The 23,782-nt window shown below is 38.7% G+C and overlaps 3 protein-coding genes across 4 annotated transcripts in view; all 3 read left to right on the top strand.

The window, feature by feature from the left end:
- Positions 1–7,413, top strand: part of pcnx1 (pecanex 1) — a 33,876-nt gene extending 26,463 nt beyond the window's left edge. For both annotated transcript variants that reach the window (XM_077560094.1, XM_077560092.1), the window contains exons 29-35: positions 292–392; positions 469–850; positions 1,693–1,967; positions 2,033–2,211; positions 3,316–3,794; positions 4,767–4,907; positions 5,276–7,413. In XM_077560094.1, coding sequence (XP_077416220.1) covers positions 292–392; positions 469–850; positions 1,693–1,967; positions 2,033–2,211; positions 3,316–3,794; positions 4,767–4,907; positions 5,276–5,416 — 1,698 coding nt within the window. In that variant the 3' untranslated portion in view covers positions 5,417–7,413. The remainder of the gene's footprint in view (positions 1–291; positions 393–468; positions 851–1,692; positions 1,968–2,032; positions 2,212–3,315; positions 3,795–4,766; positions 4,908–5,275) is intronic.
- Positions 7,414–8,211: 798 nt separating this feature from the next.
- On the top strand, positions 8,212–16,039 carry lgmn (legumain). The gene is made up of 14 exons (XM_077560091.1): positions 8,212–8,361; positions 8,615–8,766; positions 9,586–9,683; positions 10,920–11,001; positions 11,123–11,205; positions 11,294–11,369; positions 12,217–12,279; positions 12,375–12,441; positions 12,512–12,630; positions 14,086–14,175; positions 14,252–14,455; positions 14,543–14,713; positions 15,533–15,600; positions 15,704–16,039. Exons 2-14 carry the CDS (start codon positions 8,623–8,625, stop codon positions 15,744–15,746), a joined length of 1,308 nt encoding a protein of 435 aa, XP_077416217.1. The 5' UTR covers positions 8,212–8,361; positions 8,615–8,622; the 3' UTR covers positions 15,747–16,039.
- A 764-nt stretch (positions 16,040–16,803) lies between these two features.
- On the top strand, positions 16,804–22,086 carry chp1 (calcineurin-like EF-hand protein 1). Its single transcript, XM_077560090.1, has 7 exons — positions 16,804–17,205; positions 17,668–17,740; positions 18,144–18,224; positions 19,195–19,322; positions 19,394–19,455; positions 20,776–20,898; positions 20,994–22,086. Exons 1-7 carry the CDS (start codon positions 17,139–17,141, stop codon positions 21,045–21,047), a joined length of 588 nt encoding a protein of 195 aa, XP_077416216.1. The 5' UTR covers positions 16,804–17,138; the 3' UTR covers positions 21,048–22,086.
- Positions 22,087–23,782: the final 1,696 nt, after the last annotated feature.

The following is a 23,782-nucleotide window of genomic DNA, read 5'->3' as shown; positions in this document are numbered from 1 at the left end:
CACTGGGGCAAAGAGCTTGTTGCAACATGGCCCTGGTTGATCTCTTATACTCTGCTCCCACCTGCTGGCCATTTTTTTTGTAACAACTACCATTGCTTTAAGCGACCTCTTCAGGTCAGAGGCTGCGTCAAAGCCTTCTGCATGCTCTAGCACACAGGTGTCAGAGTCCGGTCCTCGAGGGCCTGGTACTCCAACACACCTGATTCAATGATCAGAATCATCATCAGGCTCCTGCAGAGCTTGCTGATGAGCTTAAATCGGAAGTGTTTGTAAATCCATTTTGTGTTGTAGCCTCTGAACAACGAGAGAGACTCTCCTCTGGTGCTGCTTTGCTTCGGCTTATGCGTGCTGGGAAGGAGAGCGCTCGGGACGGCAGCTCATCATATGTCCAGGTTTGGCAGACATTTTGGAACTCGCAAAAATCCTCAAGCTCCTTTCACACCCCGGTCGGTCTGTCCCATCCCACAGCAATCTGGAGTCTTTCCTGTACGGGCTTCACGCTTTGTTCAAAGGCGATTTCCGCATCTCTTCGGTGCGCGACGAGTGGATCTTCGCCGACATGGAGCTTCTCAGGAAGGTGGTGGTACCTGGCATCCGAATGTCCCTCAAACTGCACCAGGACCACTTCACCTCGCCCGACGAGTACGAGGAGCCGTCCGTGCTCTTCGAGGCCATCTCGGCCAATCAGCAGAACCTGGTCATCGCCCACGAGGGCGACCCGGCGTGGCGCAGCGCCGTGCTGTCCAACGCCCAGTCGTTGCTCGCTCTGCGCCACGTGCTGGACGAGGGAACCAACGAGTACAAAATCATCATGCTCAACCGCCGATACCTCAGCTTCAGAGTCATCAAGGTCCGGTAACATTGACCGTATACGTATAATGGGAGAATACAGAGCATAATCTCTCTCATAATATGTTGTTCTTTGAGTGATTGTCTTGTATTGGATATGCAGAAAAGTGATTGGCAAGAATATGGGAGATTGTTGTCAGATGTAGTACATGCCAGAAACTCCTGCAGTTTCCCCCAAATCTTTTAGGCTGTTTTGGAGTGAAGTAAAAAAAAAAAATTTTTAAATAATTTTAAAAAGCATAAAAATTACTCCTTAAAAGGTCAACCCAATTAAAAATATATAGATTTTATTTTATTTTATTTACTAGTCTAAATATGGTATTTTGGTTAATATTGCGTTAGTGGAATATGAGTTGAGCAGCAAAATTCAGCCATTTTTATCCATCTCAGGGGGCGGCCATTTTGCCACTTGCTGTGGAATGAAAATGGCATCACAGTTGCTCAGGTCTCAGGTAACAACCAATCACAGCTCAGCTTCAGAAAACAGGCGAGTTGTGATTGGTCGTTGCCTGAGCCCTGAGCAACTGTGATGTCATCTTCAGTTGACAACAAGTGACAAAATGGCCGACCCCGGAGATGGATAAAAAGGCTGGATTTTGCTGCTTATCTCACATTCTACAAATGTTAATATTAATAAAAATGTGCGGTCACATATAACATATTATTGTCAAGAAATATTTAGGGTTGACTTCCCCTTTAACTCGAATGACACTTGGTCCTCTGTCAAGTAAAAACAAAAATGGGACCTTGACCTCTTGAAATAAATGGATTGATCATTGCGAAATTAATTATTAATACAAACAAAACAACTTTAAATATAAATGTTGCATCGCTGTGTTTCAGGTAAACAAGGAGTGTGTGCGGGGCCTGTGGGCGGGCCAGCAGCAGGAGCTGGTGTTCCTCCGGAACCGCAACCCGGAGCGTGGCAGCATCCAGAACGCCAAGCAGGCGCTGCGCAACATGATCAACTCGTCGTGCGACCAGCCCATCGGCTATCCCATCTACGTGTCGCCTCTCACCACCTCCTATTGCAACTCGCACCCACAGCTGGGACACATCCTGGGCGGGCCCATCAGCGTCGCCAACATCCGCAACTTTGTGGTCAGCACTTGGCACAGGTTTGTGATTTTAAACTTTATTCGCGGCAGGACTTGGTTCGACTAACTTGTTTTCATTCTCTCAGGTTACGAAAAGGCTGCGGCGCAGGTTGTAACAGTGGAGGGAATATCGAGGATTCCGACACTGGCGGAATGTCCTGCGGCAGCGGGAATGGGACGGCGGGTGACTCGCAACAGAGCTCCATGTCGCAAGGCGGCAATTCCGGACCCGGCGGCTCTCACTCGTACCAGCCGCACGCTCTGGGTGAGGGAAAGGAATGCCGGAGCTAGTCCATTAGCATTAAACATGAGGTGTCACACGTAAAATCCATCAAGCATTTGATTGACGTTGCCCAAACTAGTAGCTCAGTTTATTTTGACAAGGTACAATAGCAGCCAGTTAGCAAGTAATGTTAGCGCTCGGCCACATTGTGTTATGTCACACAGTCGATAAAACACTCACCCTTCGATAGCAATCTGCTATTGTTAGCTGTAGACTACATTTTGTGACATTACACGTCATAAAATTGACCACTATTAACATTTGCCGCTAACGGTATTAGCCGACCACATTGTGGGATGTCGCACAAAGTCAACACTCACCCAAAAATTTGTTAACAAGTGCCGATAGCAGATAGTAAGCCGTTAGCCGTACTCGACCACATTCCGCAATGTTACGTAAAATCAATCGCTGATAAGGGTGGCGGCTAATAACCGGTTATTGTCTAGGTCAATAGTATAATCGACTCATATGTGCAATATCGCACAATGTGGTTGACAGCCAATGTTAGCCGCTAATATTAACTAGTCAACATTTATAAACAAGGGAATACAGCAGCTAGTTAGCTTTAGCAATTACATCAGCTACCGTGCTAATGTTATGCTAATGTTAGCCGCTAATATTAACTAGTTAACATTAAATAACAAGTGAATACAGCCGCTTGTTAGCATTAGCAATCTCCATTAAGCACGGTAACTATTGGTTACATTAATGTTAGCCGCTAATATTAACTAGTCAACATTTAATAACAAGTGAATACAGCAGCTAGTTAGCATTAGCAATTACCATTAGCACTGTAGCTAATATTAGCGGCTAACATTAGTGTAAAATGAACACTCAACTTTTGATAACAAGTGACAATAGCACCTTCAAGATTGACCACTGCTAACATTAACAGCTAATTAGCTGCTATTGTCACTTTTTATCAAAGGGTTAAGCGTGTCTTTGACTTTACGCTAACTAGCGGCTAAATGTCCTTTTGATCACAAGTCACAATGTCCGTTATTCGACTATTAAAAGCTACCATTAGCAATCTACAACATTGTTAAAATGCTAGCGGTGGTCTGGCTGTGCTTTCTTGGTTTACAGGCTCCAGTCAGAGTTCCCAGTCCGTCCAGTCCAGCCTGGTGCGCCACTCCCCGGCCCGGGCCTCCATGGCCAGCCAGTCGTCGTCGTACCGCTACGGCGGCAGCAGCCGCCACTCGTCATTACGCACGTCCGCCACGGGTCTGGAGGCGTGCCGGCGCTCCTCCACCAGCCAGCTGTCCCTGCGCACGCTGCCCACCTCCCTGCAGCTGCGGCTGGGCTCCACCTCGGACCCGGCCGGCCCGTCGGCGTCACTCTCCAGCCACAGCATCCCGCCGTGCAAGCGCCACACGCTGGTGGGCCTCCTGGGGAACGACGGCCTGTGCGGCGTGGTGACGGACCCCCTCGGCCAGCATCACCACCACCACCAGCAGCAGCAGCATCTTCATCATCACCATCCTCACCACCACCACCACCACCCGCAGCAGCATAACCCCGTCGTCTCCACGGTGCGCAGGGATGACATCTCCTACAGAGTGCAGGTGTGTGCTAATTTTCATGGGGGGGTTCCAGACCCGTAGGCTTTAAATGAAACTTCGAAATATAGACAGACAAGAAATATTTAATAGTTTTACCCCCATCCACATGCTTTAAAAACATGTAAATTAATTAAAACACACCAAAAGAGGAAAAAGAAGTATTTCTGAAGACTTTTTTAATTTAAAAAAATCAGTGGGCGAGATTTTAACCTTTTTGAGAAAATGTAATCTTTTTTGTAGATAAAAGTAATATTTTTAAACAATTTTCCCCCAAGAAGATACGGTCCAAATTTAATAAATGATAATAAAAAAATAATAAAAAGGTACTGATTATACATGAATAGTCTTAATTTAAAAAAAAAAAAAATTGGATCAAAGATAATAAAATGTTTTTTATGAATTTTTTGGGGGGAAATATTTTTTTAAATATTTTCCATTTTAATGTTTTCTTTTAAAGCATTCATGAAATGGTCCTAATATGAAAGAAAGGTCCTCTTTATATGTGATTTTTTTTAAGTAAAAGGATGTATTTCTTCAAGGAAAAACAATTCTGATATGATTAAAGTCCTAACACATGAAGTCGTTTTTTTCTCGAATGTGCCAGATTTATTTTATTATTTTAAAACTCCCAAAAATTATTTTTAAAGAATCCGCAAACAATGAACAGCTATATAGAGTGGGCAGGGCTGGACTGGCACAAAAAAATCGGCCCTGGCATATTGCCTTAAGCCTTCTGGCCCAACCCGGCCCAGTACGACTCTTGCCTAACACGTGGTTCCGCCACTGATGTTTATTGATGATGTTTCCGTTTTCTATCTATATTTGGAATGGATTAATGGACGGTCCCTTCTAAATTGTGGACCAGTCTCTTGTGCAGCATCAGCCCCAAAAGAGGCCGGCCCACCGTGCATTTGCCCTGTATGCCAGATGGCCAGTCCAGCCCTGAGTGTCATTGTTGCGGTTCTTTCTGTCCAGATTATGGACCCGAGTCAGGTGCTGGAGAACATCAACGTGTCCAAGCGGAAGGAGCTGCAGTGGCCCGACGAGACGGTGAGACTGCGGGCGGGGCGGACCTGCTGGAGGGACTGGAGCCCCCTGGAGGGCATGGAAGGACATGTGAGTTAAGCATAAAAAAAAAAGTAGTATTTTGGGTGAAAAGTCAGAATCAAAACAGAAAACATCAAATCCTAATCATATGTGAGCAAATTCACATTTTTCTGTAAAAAATAAAAAAAAAAATCTTAAGAAGTCTTATTGTTTTGATAAATCATTCCTAATATTATGAAAAGTCCTTATCGTATTGTTTTTTATCAAGATTAATTCTGTGTGCTCATTTTTGGACCATCACGTAAGCAACCACATTTTTGGGGACTTTGCCCCAGACGGTCCCGTTTGTTTGTCCTATTTAGCATCATGTGACACTGACCTACTTTCCTCCTCGTGTCATAAATGTGAGCAGATTGTCATTTTTGTATGTTTTCCAGGTGATTCACCGATGGGTGCCTTGTAGCCGCGAGCCGGCCAACCGCTCCCACATAGACAAGACCATCCTGCTGGTACAGGTGGACGACAAACTGGTGCCCATCGTCGAGACGGGGGTCATCGAGCTGGGCGCCGAGGTTTAACAGGGGAGCCTAAATAGCGAGCACACCAAGAACATACACAGGAAACGGGACCGCTCTGAATCGAAATGCAAGGCAAAAAGTGAAAGCCGAGCCAGGGTACGATTAACAGGGCTTACGTTAAGCGGTCCGAAACATTGTGTGATGTCACGCATAAAGTCGATAACTGCTAATGTTAGCGGATAGTGGCTAACTAGCCACTCATTACTGAGGGTTGAGTGTGTCTTTGATTTTACGTGTGGTTGACTGCTAATGTAGCCGCTAACTGCTAGCTAGCTGCTACTGTTGCTTGGTAACGATGGTGTTGCTAAAGACTAGGTAGCCACGAACGGCTGAGTAGAAAGATGTGCGTGTTTTATGATTGTATCGCGTGACATCGAGCAATGTGATTGACTGCTAATGTTAGCTGCTAATGGCTAACTAGCGGGACATTGTCACTTTTTATAGAAGATTTTTACATCGCATTGTGTGGTTGACCGCCGTATATTATAACCACTGACTGCTAACTAGTCACTACTGTCACCTGTTAACAACGGTTCAGCTAATGGCTAGGTAGCTGCTAACGGTTACATCGAAGGAAGATTGTGCGTGGTTTAGACTGTACGCGTGACATCACACGATGCTAACGTTTGCGGCTCACTGCCTGCCATCACCAATTATCAAAAAAACGAGCAGGTTATCAATTTTGCATGTGGCATTGCAATATTTGGCCGATTGCTAACATTAGCCGCCAATTGCCATGTAGCTGCTATCGTCACTTATTACAAAGTACGAGCCCGATTAGGCTTTTATGTGACAAAACAATATGGCTGACTTCTTCCCTTTGTCACTAATGGCTAACTGGCCGCTAATGGCTAAGTCGCAATTATCATGACTTGTTAATGTGGAAGAAGCTCAAGCTAATGGCTACATAGCCATTAACTGTTAAATAGCGGCTATTATCGCTTGTTATAGAAGGCTGTATGTATTTTCAATTACGAGAGCCTTTTCTCATGCGACCTCGCACAATGGGGTGCTGCTAATGGTAGCACCTAATGTCAAGCTAGCCATTATAATTGTTATCAACTTGTTGTGAAGTTGCACAATGTGGTCGACTGCTAACGTTAGCAGCTAGCGGCTGAGTTGCCGATAATCTTCTGCTAATGTCACGTTTGAAAACAGGAACTGGGACTTCTCCCACCCAACACGGTCATCCTCTCCCAGCTGAGGGTGACTCGAACCACAGGGAAAAAGTGCAAGCCGAGGCAGATATTTTCTTCTTTTCTTTTTTTTTTAACGCCTCCCTCCGTACTTCCTCTTTGTCACAATCTGCCTTGCTTTTATCGTCTGGGGAAAAATGCTGCATGACAGTCAAGCTCATTGATTTCTATGCATTTTTGTGTTGATATATTTTGTCGTTAATAATTTGCCAAATATGCCTGGTTATGTCATTTCTGCTACCACCCCTGCACCGCCCCGTTGCCATAACGACAGAGGACGTTTCATTGTAGTCATTCCACTCGGATTAGTTTGAAAACATTGACTTGCACTATAATTTTTATTTACAGTGATGCACTACAATCATATATATAGTTAGTGCTGTCAAAGTTAAAGCTTTAACTTTGACATCACTAAAACACACATTAATACATACACGCAAACAATATCACACTATTTATTATGACAGACTCTGAATGGCCGTGGTTATACCGATGCCTTGGAACGACGATTAAAATGCAATCACCCTTCTTTTGTCTTTTACCAACTTGAAAATGCTTTTTATTGTATATCCGTATATATATTTACACAAAAATATATATATATGTATAATGTTGAGTGTATAAAATATTTATTACTGTGAATATAATATTTACACTTTCCGCTTTTTGAGATAAAAAGGTTAATGTATTAAAGGACCATGGGGTTGAAAACATGATGCAGATTTTTTTCTGATGGTTTGTTTAACTATTTAACTTAATTGCTTTTCTATATTGAGAAATAAAAAAAATTGATTTATTGCAGATGAGTTGTTGTGATGGCTGTTTGAATTTCATTAAATGTTAATTTTGTAATAATAGAGTACAACTTTATTCTTGTGATATTTTTACATCATTCTCATATTTCAACTTAATGTTTGTAATATTGCTCCCATTTAATCACATAGTATTTGTACTTTATCTCATAAATTTGACTCCGACCACATTATTTTTAAAACTTTTTAAAAAAATAACATAAAACTGTATTCTCAAACTGTTTTTACTGTATTTTCGTAGTAGTTCTGAACTCCTTTAATTCCCGTAATATCGCGACTTTGTTCTCACAAAATTAAAACTATTCTTGTGCCTGTGTGTGTGGGGGGGGGGGATAATGACTTTTTATGTTAAATCACAATTTTTGTAAGTATCTTGTGCACCTTCCACCATGTCTACTTCATGTTCTCTCTTTTTTTCAAACCAATTTAAAACCATATATTTTGAATGCATTCTTGCAATATATATATATATATATATATATATATATATATTATTATTTATTTTTTTTTTATTTTTCTTTTACTTTATAATATTGACATTTACGTACACACTAAAAAATACTAAGTTGCTTTTCTAACCCAATCGGGCTGCCTATAATGTTTAGAAATTATGAATATAGCGTATTATCACTCCGATTTAAGTAAATATTTGTTGTGTTTATCCATGAAAATCACTGCGTCATACTTCGACTTTCAATCAAGTACAAGCTTGTTTGACAGCACGTGATTTTATTTTTTTTTTTAACAGAAAAGCCCCTCCTCCTCCGTCCTCTGATTGGCTGCCGCTCCAACGTCAATCTAGCTTGTCTTTTTTTTGCCTTATAAGCAACAACGACGCGTTTCATTGCCATTCAAGATAAATCGGGCCATTTGGCTATTTTTTTTCTATTCCCATCCCCTCTTCCCTCGTCTTCCTACAAAACAAAGCAAACTTCAGGTAATACGAATGTGTGTTTTTACGGATTTTATTAATTTAGTGTAAACTCCCTGGTGAGATTTAACGTTAGCTAGCCGATTGGCTAGCATAGAGAGAATGGACACCGTTATCATGTGACAGCCAGGAATCAAGTGACGTCGTTCGAGTTTGCCTGAAAAGCTTCACCTCAACCGCTTAAATAAGTCACTTCAACAAATGATTGTGTCAAAAAGTAATACTTAATTATTATTTATATCTCGCTACCGAAACACAGGCAGGGGAATGGGTCGTTTGTTGGTACTCCCGGTTCTGCTGGGGTTCTCCGCCGCCCTGGTGAGCTCCTTCCCCAAACAGGAGCCTGAAAACGGGAAAAACTGGGTGGTGATCGTCGCTGGCTCGTCTATGTGGTACAACTACAGACATCAGGTAAACATTTTATACAACACAAAAATATGATTTACGTATTTGGTGATGGGGAAGGAACCAAGTACAAATCTACACACAAAAAATCGTGTTAATTTGGAACCTTGTTATTGCACTAATTAACTCATTCACTCCCAGCCATTTTCACTGAAACCTTGTAATTTTGTTTTTGGGAGCAAATGAGTTAAGGTTCTTGTCCTTGTGTTGCATCACTTTTCTTGGAAAACTGTTACTTTATTTGAGTAACAGAAGTTTTTCATGTCAATTTCCATCTTTTAGTCTTGTAATACCTAAAATCTTTTCACACTATTTTACGACTCCATTTGACTGTCACTTGACTTAATGCACGTGAAATTATGATTTTTATCCACAGTAATTTATAATTTTGCGACTTTATATCAGCCGTGTTTCAACTATATATATATATATATATATATATATATATATATATATATATATATATATATATATATATATATATCTCGAAAAACATTTTCTCTAAATTTAAACTTTATTGTCTGAAAATGATGACTTGTGAATGAGTAAAAATTTTGAATTTTAGTCCCTTTTATTTCCATCTTAATTTTTGTATTCTGAAGACCTTATCCCCTTGAATTGTTGAACCACAATTTTTTTGCATAAAGTCCACACTTTTTCACATTTATTTTCAACCTGACTTTATTTTTGTAAAAGCACAACTTTTAATTGCAAAATGATTACTTTTTTTTCTTATACAACTGTTTACATGTTAATGAACAAACGACTAACCCCAAAAGTCATTTGTGGAATTTGAACTGTCCCGTGTTTGTGCCCGTTTCCCAGGCGGACGCGTGCCACGCCTACCAGATTGTGCACAAGAACGGCATCCCGGACGAACAGATTGTGGTCATGATGAGGGACGACTTGGCGCAAGCTGAGGAGTGAGAAATTGCACTTTATTATCATAAAATTGTAGCATTTTTACTGGATTATGTTTTCACATTTCATATTTTTGTATTTTATTTCATGTTAATTTCTGACTTAATCCTCTTTTTTTACATTTAGTATACATTTTTTTATTTTTTTTATTTATTCCTTTAATATTTCAATTTCATATTCATAATATTGCCCCTTTTCTGTTTGTTTTTTTGTAAACTTTTTCCGACTTCATTTTTGTAAAATTTTGACATATTGCAAATTTATTCTCAGAAAAATAAATTTTCCACTAGAATTTCTGACTTAATTCTGGTGATGTCACCATTTTTTTTTCTCAGTTCTCATTTTGATTTACATCTTTAATTTCGTAATATTTCAACTTGGTCAAAACTCGTGGAGCGACAAGTGAATCTCTTAGTCCTCAATGTAGACTTTAAAAATTATCTTTGGGGGGAAAAAAAGGTAACCGATTGACCGTGTTTTCTTTCATCAGACACTTTTTCCTGTCCCGTAGATATCTGTTCGCAGCTGCCTGCAATCTCTTTCCTGTTTTTAGGGGCACTGAGCCAAATATACAAAAATATGGTCAACACTGATAATGAAACCAAAGTAAACGCTCCTTAAATCAACAACAACAAAAAAACACTACAAAATCGTTTTGTTGATTTTTAAATCAACCCTTTGCAGCTGCTCTTTATCACACACTTCCTCAGACACGCCTTGAAATATTTTTAAGAGAGATGAAAGTGGGCCAGAGGTTTGCTAACATTTAACGCGCCAGGCAGTCTTTTGGGACTTTTTTCGACGCGGTTGTACTTTCCATCCAAGTCAACGACATGTACGTCCAAACAAAATGCACTTTTTGAGAGTCACGCGCAACTAATCATGTGACTTCCCCTCATTGTACACTAATTATCAGCTGGTGCGACCAGTCGGGTAACTTCTTGTTTTGATTTGCTGCTCGAAGTCGGCAACTGAAACACTTTGAAGGAGTCGATGCTTGCGTTAAAACATTTTTTTACGTCAAAAAAAAAAAAAAAAGGATGGTTAATTTTGATACATGTACCTGTGTTTTGGAAAGTGTTAAAAAAAAAAAAAGGATTTTTGACTATTTTTAAACATCAACCTGGATTTTGTAATAAATAAATAAAAAGAATATGAAAGATTGCTTTATTTATTTATTTATTTATGTTTTTTTTTTTTAAATATGTAAACAATGTGTTCCTGCTTCCCTCCTGAAGGAATCCCACGCCCGGCATCTTGATCAACAGGCCCAACGGTAGCGACGTGTACAAGGGTGTCCCCAAAGACTACACTGGTCAAGTGAGTGTCAAAAGAAAAAAAGCATTTTTATTTTTATTTTTATTTTTATTTTTATTTTTATTTTTATTTTTATTTTTATTTTTATTTATTTTTATTTTTATGACCGCCTTGTCATGCACAGGATGTCAATCCGGAAAACTTCCTGGCCGTGCTGAAAGGTGACACCTCCAAAGTAAAAGGAGGCTCCGGGAAAGTGTTAAAGAGGCCAGTGACAATTCTGCAACATCTCGACATGCTTTTTTTTTTTTTTCTTTTTTTGTCAGTCAACATCTTTATCTTTGTGTCCTCACAGCGGTCCCAACGATCACGTCTTTGTTTACTTCACTGACCACGGAGCGCCTGGAATTCTGGCCTTCCCCGTCGGAGAGGTGTTTTCACAAAATCTATATGTCTGCTGTGTTTTGTTTTGTATGTTTTTTTTAGTTTGTGCGCTGTTTTGTTTTTTATATGTACCGTACCTAAATTTTATGAAATGTAAAAGAGACAGAGAGAAGGGGAAAATCATTGGATTTCATTGTTTTTTTTTTTTAAATACATTAACCTGGGTTTTATAAATGTGGAAAAAAATATTTTTGAAAAATTAGAATTTTATTTTTGCCCTATATTTTTATAGAGTTAAAAAGAAAATCCAAAAATACTTTTTAAATGCATTACATCAACATGGGATTTTGTAAATTTTAAAATAAATATAAGAATAATATTTTTGGGAGATTTGATAAATTATCCTTTATTTTATAGAGGAAAAAAATAAATTTAGAAATACTTTGGTATTTGTACATTGAGAAAACAAAACAATTTTAACAAATGCTATTTTTTTAGATTTAAGAAAATGGCCAAAAATACTTGTTTATAGCCTGGGATTTTCTAAAATGCACAAAATAAAATACATTATTTTATTTTTATACATCATTTTTGGTTGTGTACCACTTTTTTAAAGAAAAAAAAATGAGAAGAATCCATTCCACAAAAAATACTTTTTTTATGAATGAATAAGTGATTTAGTAAAATTAAAAACACATTTTTTGATAATTATCCTATTTTTTGTAAATTGCCCTTGGTTCTGTAACATTTTAAAAAATAGGAATTAGGAAATTAAAAAATAAATATCAATATGAGTTTTGTGAAGGAAAAAAAAATGTAGATTGATTATAACTATATTTATTATGGATCTGGATTTTGTCAAATATGTGGCGAATGTTACTTGCTCTTTTGCAGCTTCACGTCAAAGACCTCCAGGATACCATCCTGTACATGCACGACAATAAGAAGTACAAGAAGGTGTGTAATATCATCATCGTCGTCGTCATCATCATCGTCGTCATCATCGTCGTCATCTGTCAACGCCGAACTGTTTTTCACGTACTTTGTGTCAGATGGTGTTCTACATCGAAGCATGCGAGTCTGGCTCGATGATGAAAGATCTGCCTGACGACATCGACGGTGAGTTGAGCAAAACAGAACATTTAAATAGGAATTATTTTGATTAAAGTTTTCTTCTTTTTTTTTTAAGTTTACGCCACCACGGCCGCCAACGCCCACGAGTCGTCGTATGCTTGCTACTACGACGCAGAACGTGACACCTACCTGGGAGACTGGTACAGCGTTAACTGGATGGAAGACTCTGATAAGGTACGAGCTTTTTTTTTTTTAAATCATTTGCTCCCAAAAACGTAGAAAATAACGTTGTATTTTAAATATTGCCAAGGTCCCAAAAATGTATTTGCACGTTTTGTTTTTTTAATGTTTTTTTTTATGCTAGAGCATACAGAAGCCTTTGATGCAGCCTCTGACCTGAAGAGGTCACTTAAAGCAATGGTAGTTATTACAATAAATGGCCAGCAGGTGGCAGCGGAGTATAAGAGATCAACCCTAGTGTTTTCAACAGGTTTGTGAATAATGAGGAATTGTTACAAAACGGAAACAGATAGAAATACTTTTTTTTTCTCTAACCTTTCTGTTAGTAGGTTCCATGTTTTTTATAGCAATAGAACACAATATTCTGTGGGCCTGGCAAAATCCAGTAAAACAGCCGGGAGCGAAGGGGGTTGCTTCAGTGAAAATGGCTGGCAGTGAATGAGTTAGTTAGCTCTTAACTCATTCACTGCCATTGACGGCTATAGACGTCAAAAATTCATTTGAACTATTTCCATTAGTTTCACATTTTCCCCCCACTTTTTTTAACAAGAGTATGAAAACTTAGGAAAAAAATATTGTATATTTAGAACAGATATAAAATTTGTGATTAATCGTGAATTAACTAGTGAACTCATGTGATTGATTCCAATTAAAAATTGTAATTCCCTGATGCCCCTAATTTAAAAAAAAGAAAAGATTATTAAAAATTAGGGGCGTCGAGACGATTAACATTTTTAATTGTAATTATTCGCATGACTTCAATAGTCACTCACGATTAATCACAAATTTTATATCTGTTCTAAATGTACAATAAAAAAATTCTAGGTTTTCATACTCTTGTTAACAAAAGTAGGAAAAAATGTGAAACTAATCAAAATAGTTCAAATGAATTTTTGACGTCTATAGCCGTCAATGGCAGTGAATGAGTTAAGAGAGCTATTAACTCATTCACTCCCAGCCATTTTCACTGAAGCAACTCCCTTCGCTCCCGGCTGTTTGGATGCCCCTAAGTTTTTTAATAATCTTTTCTTAAAAAAAAAAAAAAAAAGGATTAATAAAATAAAAAATAAATAATTACAATTACTTAAATAAAAAAAGACCATTAAAAATTAGGGGAGTCAGGCGATTAAATTTTTTCGTAATTAATCGCATGACTTCACTAGTTAACTCGCGATTAATCACAAATTTTGTATCTGTTCTAAATGTACAATATTTTTTTCTAGGTTCTATTCTCTTGTTAATAAAAGTGGGGAAAAAATGTGAAACTAACCGAAATAGTTCAAATGAATTTTTGACGTCTGTAGCCGTCAATGGAAATAGTTCAAATGAATTTTTGACGTCTATAGCCGTCGATGGCAGTGAATGAGTTAATAATCCTTAGATATAAAAGTGAAACTAAGCCACATGCAATCTGCCATTTTGACTCTCTCTTTTTCTGTGGCGCTGCAGGAAGTCCTCGCCAAGGAAACGCTGTCGAAACAGTTCCGGATCGTTCGGAGTCACACCAACACCAGCCACGTGCAGCAGTTTGGAAACAAGGTGAGGCGGCACACAAACCGCACCCTGGTTGAATATTTTTGCATCTCATTGACGTACGCTTGTGAACGCTCGTCAGACTCTGGCCCACATGAAAGTGGCGGCCTTCCAGGGGACGCGCAAGAGCGGAGACGTCGCCCCCGGCCCGTTGCCTCCCGTCGCCGAGCTGGACCTGACGCCCAGTCCAGATGTTCCTCTGGCCATCCTCAAGAGGAAGCTGATGGCCTCCAACGACATCCTCGTGGCCCGCACGCTCCTCGCGGAAATTGACAGACACCTCAAGGTCGGCGGGCCAAATTCACAGCGTGCGCGTCAATGTGTGTTTTCATTTGCGTTTAATTGCGTTTTTTTTCCATTTGTGTTTGCGTAGGTGAGGGAGATGCTGGCGGCGACCATGCGTAACATCGCCGAGAGGGTGACGGGCGACCGTTCGAAGGCCGAGGATGTGGTCAACGAAAGGCGGGACCTGACGCAGCACCGGTGCTACCGAGCCGCCGTGGACTACTACAAACAAAACTGCTTCAACTGGAACAAAGCCGAGGTACGACAGCAACAGTGGAATGCAACACATTTACTTTTCCATAACCTTGAATTTTATTTGATTTATATTTTTGATATTGTCTTATTTTAAAATGAAAAGCATTTTTGAAAAGTGCTTGATTTTTTTTTTTCTTACAGAGTTGACGCACTTCAATTTGTTTGATTTTGTTGCACTTAAAATTTTTTTTAAAAAATTAAGTAATTCCCAAGCCTTTTCACCCGCAGCCATTTTCACTGAAGCAACCCCTTCGCTCCCGGCTGTTTTACTGGATTTTGACTGATTGTGCAAGGCCCACAGAACATTCTGTTCTATTGCTACAAAAACATGGAAGCTACCAAAAAAAAAGATTAGAGTCTCTTCTTTCATCAGGAAAAAAAAAGTATATTTCTATCTGTTTCCGTTTTGCAGCAATTAGCATTGGAATATAGCTAAGTTTCATCCTTATTCACAAATCTGTTAAAAACACTGGAGAAAAGAGCCTTTTTGCAACATGGCCCTGCCTGATCTCTTATACTCTGCCACCTGCTGGCCGTTTTTGTAATAACTATTATTGCTTCATGGATTCTCTTTCATTCAGAGGCTGCATCAAAGCCTTCTGTATGCTCGAGCATTAAAAAAACAAAAACTTATAAATACGTCTTTGGGAGCATGGTAATATTTAAAATAAAACGTATTTATACGTTTTGGGGGAGCAAATGAGTTATTTTTATATTGTATATTTAGTTATGGATGAACTTTGCCTTCTATGTAACATCTACTTATCAACACGCGACACAAGCTTCAAAACTGAGAGACGTTCTTCTGCTTTTGTGTTTTCAGTACGAGTATGCTCTGAGACATCTGTACGCTCTTGTCAACATGTGCGAGAGAGGCTACACTGCTGAAAGGTAGCTGAAACCTTTGAGTACAAATGTGTCTTAGGTTGAAAAGAATGCAAAAAAATTCAAGCGGAGTTCTCATGTTGTTGTCGTTTTTTTTTTGTGTGCGCAGCATCCAGATGGCCATGGATTCCGTGTGCCGATACATCGAGTGAACAAAATCCCTCAAAAATATCTTGGTTGCTTGGTTATTGTTTTTATTAACAACACACTGCTAACAATTTTAGTTTTTCTCACAATGTGTGTGTTTGATTTTAATATGAATTGCACTTTTGTAAGGTTTCTGAATGACTTTTTTTATTTTAATTTGAATGATTGTGTGCTTTTAAGAACATAATATCTTTATTTGTGTCAATGCGTTTTTGCTATCAGCTTTATTGGTGTGACAATGAGGAATGTTTACTGAGGCTCCAATAAAAAGGTGACTGACCAAAAACAAAAGTCCAAATGTTTGTCTTGTACTTAATTATATCATCAGGCAGCATAGTGAACCAAGTGGCTGGCTCATCTGCCCCAGTTGATTAACCCCTTTCCTTGGCAGAGGTAATAAGCGCCTTACATGTTAGGTTTTGCCTCTCGTTAACCACCCTGTGACATTATTTTTCAGTTCTATATCAATGTATTGTTTTATTCCTTTTGTCTTTCTCTAAAACTGTGATATTTCATTTTATCAATCTGAAAATCCAATTATATTCCGGAAATGGTTTAAGGATGTACTGTACGCTATTTATCTCACCGGAACTTTACCTGCGAGTCTGCGACCCAATGAGGAAACCAGAGAAAATGGATGGATTGATGTTCAGCAAAAACTCAAAACCTGTCGGCGGGCAGTAGAGGTGCAATTACGTGATTTCAATACTTTTTCTTCGAATGATTTTACTATTATTAACTTCAATTAGGGCATTTTGGATGGTGGCGAGATTGCTTTGTCTTATTTGTTTCTTTAAATCTAGTGTGGTGTAGTATTTATTTAATTATTTTTAGTCATTATTAAATTTTATACTTGCTATACGAAAGATTACAAATATTTTCACATACAACAGAGTTGTGCATGATTAGTAACGTTCACATTTTACCCGAGAACACGATATTTGCATTGGCGAGCGGCAATAAAAAAAAAAGAAACACCATTTTTAACAAGGCACTTGTCATGCGTCCTATGATCATATTTTTAATCAGGCACTCACACGGCTACCCAGTTCAACCAATATAACCCCGCCCACTCGATAAAGACGGAAGATAAAAGCACCGAAACTCGTCCTCCCCTCGCTAAACGCAAACACCCGACAGCGTTCATTTCAAACAGCTACAAAAACAAATGAGCTGCTTGTTTTACACACGGAGCGGACTTTAAAGTTGTCCCAAACTTCTCCGAGTGTCGTATTTGTCCTCCTTACGGTGGACGGGCGAGCTAGACATCTGTCGCGCTAGCTGCTCTAGGGTAGCCGTTTTTTTCTTACTTTCTTTCTTTTCTTACTTAAGTCACGTTTCCACAGCCGGCTCGGTTCTGTGTATTGGTTCCGAACTTTAACATCGTAGTCGTCATTATGGGATCCCGAGCCTCCACGTTACTCCGCGAGGAGGAAATTGAAGAAATCAAGAAAGAAACGGGCTGTAAGTTATAATGTTATTATAATTTTCAATGCTAAAAGTGGGGCGAAAGAAGCGTAATTGTCGGAATTGTATTACTTCCTGACAGGAGCCAACATTTAATGGCTTCCAGTAGTCTTTTTTTTCCCTGTTTCTAACGGAATCATAACACCGGGTTTATGACTTAATTGGTCATATCGCAATGACGTCACATGTACTGTACTTCCGGGTGGCAAAAATTCCATCGTAGAAAAAAAATAAATTAAGCAAAAGCAGAGCAATTGAGATAACGGTATGAATGGATTAGCTTTACTTTTTATGGGATTAATCCTCTTTTGACACTGAAATGGATGTTGAGCTGGTGTTAAGTAGCAGGCCAGCCATTATGTTTTGCTAAATTACTCAAAAGACATCCCGGCCCAAACAATTTGTCCCAGTTGCTTATACGAGACGTGATAACTTCATCTCCCTTGTGTCCTTCCTCAGTCTCGCACAGCCAGATCACTCGTCTGTACAGTCGCTTCACCAGCCTGGATAAAGGCGAGAACGGCACCCTCAGGTGAATTTGATAGGATTTCCTAACCGCAACTTTTTTTCCCCGCAGTTAATCACAAACGAAAGAAATTCATCTTTAGACAGGACAAAGCGAGTAATAGTTGAACAGGTGGGTAATGATTACATGTTAGCTCCTGGAGTTGCCGCAGTTAAATCCGCTGTTATGTGTGTATGTGAGGCTGCGGCGTTTACACACAACACGTTTTGGTTGTTCTTGTTCCTGCTCAGTCAAGGTGACTGGTGTCGTCTTCCTCTTGGATTATTATGAGGGTCAATATCACCATGAAGTGCCTTTTGGCATTCTCATCTGAATTGCAGTCATGACGAAGACGAAGCACATCCGTTTTCTTGCAATTGTATTTTTCCACGTCAAATAATCAAATCCGTTTGATTTACCCGGTGCACAGTCGAGAAGACTTCCAGAGGATTCCAGAGTTGGCCATCAATCCGTTGGGTGACCGCATCATCAACGCCTTCTTCCCAGAAGGGTGAGGCTTTTATTTTGAAAGGTTCTGCCACTTCCTACATAATATATGTATCGCTATAAGAAGCTCCTCAACTCACTTTGACATCAACTATGTTGGAGTTGAGGTGCAAGATGCCATCAAATGGTGCCAAAGTAATATTTTTACATTTAAAAAAATATATATACTTGTGAAAATATTTGTTATAAAAATATATTTTTTTAAACAAATTTTAACAACCCCACAAAAAAATCAAAGGAAAAAAAAAGAATTTCAACTATACAAACAAAAAACTGAGCTAAAAATATTTGTAAAAAAAAATGTAATTCTATTTTTTTAAATACATTTTTATGAAATAAAAACTAATTAAATTCATTAAATTAAATTAAAATATTCTAGACATTTTTAAGTTTTTTTTGAAAATGTCTAGAAAAAATGTTGATTTATTATACTTTTTAAAAAATAGATATTTTTATGGGTGAAAAAAAAAATCAAAGAATTGCAACTGTACAAAAAACTTTTTTAAATAGGTAAAACTTTTTAGATAAAAGTAAAAAAAATATAAGATTATTACCCAAAAAATCTAACCGCACAACTGCCATTTTTTCAGCAAATAATGGAGGACAGGTTAACTCATTCACTGCCATTGACGGCTATAGACGTCAAAAATTCATTTGAAGTACTCTTGTTAACAAAAGTGGGGAAAAAATGTTAAACTTATAGAAATAGTCTATAGCCGTCAATGGGAGTGAATGAGTTAAAAATAAATGGGCAAGTAGGTGAATCCATAGGTCGTGATTATGTGATTATGTTTGGGTAACACATAAAATGCACATAAAAAAATGTTGCATTGACTTTGTTCGCCATTCAGTGCCTTTTTAGTACATAACCCAGTAACGCCAACGATATCGCATAACTTTCGCGCAGTAATACAGCATCCCGCAATCCAATAACGGAGGGTGTTTTGTTGTTTTAACATTTGAAATGCGTTTAGGGAGGACCAGGTGAACTTCCGCGGCTTCATGCGCACGCTGGCCCACTTTCGGCCCATCGAGGAGAGCGAGAAGAACAAGAACACCAGCACCAGCGAGCCGCTCAACAGCAGGACCAACAAGCTGCTGTGTGAGTGCACGTTTCGCGAGTTGCTTCTCGCACAAACGTCACTCATCGCTCGTTTTGTCGCTTCTGCGCAGTCGCTTTCCGACTTTACGACCTGGACAGGGACGACAAGATCTCGCGCGATGAGCTGCTACAGGTGAGTGTGCGCCACAACGTATGCAGTTTATAAGTCATGGAAAATTGTAATATTTAAATTGTTTTTAGGGGGAAATAAAATAAAAAAAATACCAGTATTTAATTTATTTATTTTTGAGAGAAAAAAATGAACGTTGACAAAAAAAAAAGTTTTTGGATGAAGTGAAAGAATGAGTGGGGGGGTCTTAAAACCCTTTTTACAAAAACGTTTTTCTAATGAGAAAAGGTCTTTCTTTTTTTTAAAGAAAAAGTTTAAAAGTATTACTTGGATAAAAATGTGAAACTTTTTACAAAACACTTTTTTTAGTGAACAAATTGATTACAACAGTAGTTTGGTTAGTAGTTTTTTAGGGGATAAAATAAAATAAATGTAGAAATATTGAATGTGTGTATATATACACTGTATATATTTTTGCACAAATGTTTTTAGATTTGTATTTCTTTTTTTAAATATATATATATATATATAAGCTTACAAAAAATAGATCAAGAGAATTATATTTAAATATAAAGATTTAAAAATGAAAGAATAAAAAAAACGTATTGAATAAAGCTCTCTGAAATTACTTATGTAATGTGTATATAAAATAAACAATTTTATTTATTCACAAATTAATAAACAACAGAATGTAGATAAAGCAATATTTTTTAAAAAATATATACATTTTCATAGTAGAATTCAAAGGGAATACTATTTAAAAAAATATATATTTTAGGGCAATTTTTTTTTTTTTTTTAATTTATACTGTATATATATATATATATATATATATATATATATATATATATATATATATATATATATATACACACACACACACACACAAAAATCCTACAAATGTGTGTGGATTCTATACTTTTTTTATTTAATTTTTTAATCACAGAATTTACACCAATAGTGTCGTCATCCGCGGTCCCGCCAAGTTTGGCAAAAATGTTCAAGGAAACGTTCCTTGTTTTTGTGTAACCGTTCGCCGAAAACGAAGCAGGAAGTTGCCACACCTGAGCAAACGGTCGAATCACCCTGGTTCGATTGAACTTGCCTCTTCCTTGCGTTGGCCAAGTGCAGCTTGACGCATCATCGTCACCGCGTTTAGTCCAGAAATTGAAGGCTGTGACGCAACCGCCGGCGAGGAGGAGACTTTGCCCTTCGGTTGATAAGTAGCCACAACGTGATGACGGCCTCCATTTTGTTTGTTTTCCTTCCTCACCAGACGCTGACGCGGCGTCACTTGCTGGAAGCTTGACACGTTCACGACTCCTGCATTTTTTTTGCAAAACACTTTACAATGCGCACATGTGTTTGTTTGTTTTTTGCCAGGTGTTAAGGATGATGGTGGGCGTGAACATCTCTGACGAGCAGCTGGGGAGCATCGCGGACAGAACCATCCAGGAGGCCGACACCAACGGAGACAGCTCCATTTCCTTCAACGAATTCATCAAGGCGAGTTCTCCACACCAGACACAAATATTGGCGATTGTTTTAATTCCGTTTTTTTTTTTTTTTTATTAAATTGACATTTTTATGATATGTGTCAGGTGCTGGAGAAGGTGGACGTGGAGCAGAAAATGAGCATCCGCTTCCTGCACTGAAGACTTGACTTTTTAAGGAAATCTTCACCATGACGTCCGGACATTTTTTTGTTTTTGTTTGTTTGTTTAGTTTTTTTTTCATTGCCTCACCTCCTCCGTCAGTCTCGTAAGCAGGCGACTGTGGTCCTCGCCTCCCGGAGAAAGACGCCGTCTCACGCCAAAAACCTTACGAAACGTCTTTGTGCTGCTACACATCGGCATGTGCCTTGATTTTTGTTTTGTTTTTATTTCTTATAATATATGCAATTACTTTCCTCCCAGTGTTTGGGTGCAGCCTAATTTCCTCCTGTGAGGACCACAGTCGCTGCTGCTCTACACGCCGTACAATCAAAAGTACAAAAAGGGGGGGGTGGGGTGGAAAAGTGTTTTTAATGCATAATTTTAAAGGAGACATGTTATGGAATTAGGGATTTTTTTTTCTCACCGTTTAATCCAAATATGTCTGGCACATACTTTCTGTCATTTATGAATCATACACATTTTTACAAGGTTATCGCTGGTAATGAGTTACACTTGTCAATGTTGTGGAGGACATGGCTAAACATAAATATGTATACACATAACCATCTATCAAAAATCTATAATATGTCTCTTTTAAAAATCCAGTAGCCATTTTTATTTAATTGTTTTTAGCTTTCATGAACTAGAGTACTGCCAATCACTTCAAATGACTCAGTGGTTCAGTGCTAAGAAGGAGCATTTTACTATTGAGATCACTGGATAATAAATGTGGACCAGTTATAGCTAAGGTAACATGCTATATATTTTTTATTTAAAACAATCTTTGTATTAGAACTAGTATGCATGTTGATGATGCGCAGCAGTTGACGCTAATTGTTCTACTAATTCCACATGTTAAAGTCTAAGTATATTTCCTTCATAGAGGCTAATGTAATAAAATGGTGTGATAGCTCAAAGCTTAGCTGGCGTTTATGGGGGAAATGAAGCAGGAAGTATGACTTGAAAAATATTAACCTGATAGATATTTCTTCACTTGCTGATAGATTTATTGGAATTCAATAAAAAGAGGTGCCATGTTTGGACTGTTATTTATTTTTTGTGCTGTTTGAGCTCTTTTATATTCAGCAAAATTGGTATTGAGAATACTGTACAAACGGTCGCAGTTATAGTTTGTCGTGTATTAAAATGACCGAATAGAAGTACAAGAACTCGTTTTTTGTTTAGGTTTTGTGACGCTTAGCTCTGGCGACCCCGAGTGATAGAAAGTAGCCACGCTTTTCCTGGGCGGGGCCTTATCGTTTGATGGACAGCCCTTCCCAGCGAATCGTATATCAGCTTTTCTGCTTCACTTGATTGGCAACCCTCCATACCCAATTACGTCTTTGAGTACTTCCGGGTTCTGGAAGGTAGACGCTTCCGTGGTGCCCGACTGCCCGTTCTGTAACAAAACGCAATTTTTGCGTATATAAATTAAGCGCTGTGGTTTTTTTTGTGTGTGTGATTATTTTAAGCGTTGTTTTTCACTCGAGTGGTATAAATTTTGGTTTCCAACCACTTTTTGGGCGGTACGACAGCTTGCTCCAGCTTTTTTTTTTTGGACTGAAAATGGCGTAGCTCACTCAGCTGGGCGCAGGCAGACGAAAGGGGGACACTTTTTGGTCCCCTTACCTCTCCTCCCGATGGAGAGTGAACAGTTTTCTTCTGTCAACATCTCCTCGGCGTGTTTTCGTGGAGAAAATGAGACGTGGCCGGACAGACCTGCGAGTGTCACCGTAGACTACGAAGAAGTGGTCCAGCCATTGTTAAGCGTCCAAACATCTCTGCAGCGTTCTCATCACCAGGAGCATTCCAAGGTCAGACATCCGCTTTGTTGTCCCCCCCAAACCAATTCACTGTGCTGTTATTTAACTATTCTGCTTAAAATTCCGTGATGCGTTAATGTGTCAGGCTAAAGCATCAAATGGCATTTTTGTCACATGAAGTAAATATTTGTCCCTGACATGCTGTTCATTTTCCACGCACACAGCGGGTCAGTTTTGGAAAATATGCTCACTATAAATGTGTAAACGGACTACAGATCTTTTCATAACGCAGTAATACTGTCTGACCATAACAAAAGATTGATTAGTCCATACATAAACACACACACACACACACGCGATGCTGAAAACGGTTTTCGTTACACACCTGATATTAACGTAATTAAATACAAGGTGACGAATGAACAGTTTTTGCATCACGAACTCATGTTTGAATTCAATTGGCATTGTGCTGCTCCTTCTGGGATAAAACTTTCAGATTACAGTAAATAACAGTTATGGATAGAACAATAATAACGGTCATGTTAAATTCTAGGATGTTTGCGCTGGAGCACACATCTGATCCACCGGGTTCCAACAACCACTTGCACCCTCGACTGGGATAAAGAAGAAGAAGAATTTTCCACGAAGGGCCTGATATGTCATTTTATGCCTCATAATTGTTTAGGAGTGATGTTTTATCCTCACATCAGTCTACAGGTTCGTTCCAAACCTGGACAGATAGGGTAGAGGGGAGGGAGAGCGACCGACCCCCACCCCCAAAAATACAAAATTAACTATGATGACTTTTTAGTGAACTGCATAGAAAATCCAAAATCCCTATTTAGTGATTAGGGAGTCCCTAATCACTTTAAATGGATTTTGGATTTTTTTTGTTTGGTTTATTTTTTGGGTGTGTGTGTGGACTTTTTAGTGACCTACACAATCCGCTATACTAGCCACTGACGATTACAG

This window comes from Vanacampus margaritifer, chromosome 1, assembly GCF_051991255.1.
Source record: "Vanacampus margaritifer isolate UIUO_Vmar chromosome 1, RoL_Vmar_1.0, whole genome shotgun sequence".
Taxonomy (NCBI): Eukaryota; Metazoa; Chordata; class Actinopteri; order Syngnathiformes; family Syngnathidae; genus Vanacampus; species Vanacampus margaritifer.
Note: the sequence above shows the minus strand (reverse complement) of the source record. Positions and strands in the feature narration are given on the sequence as shown.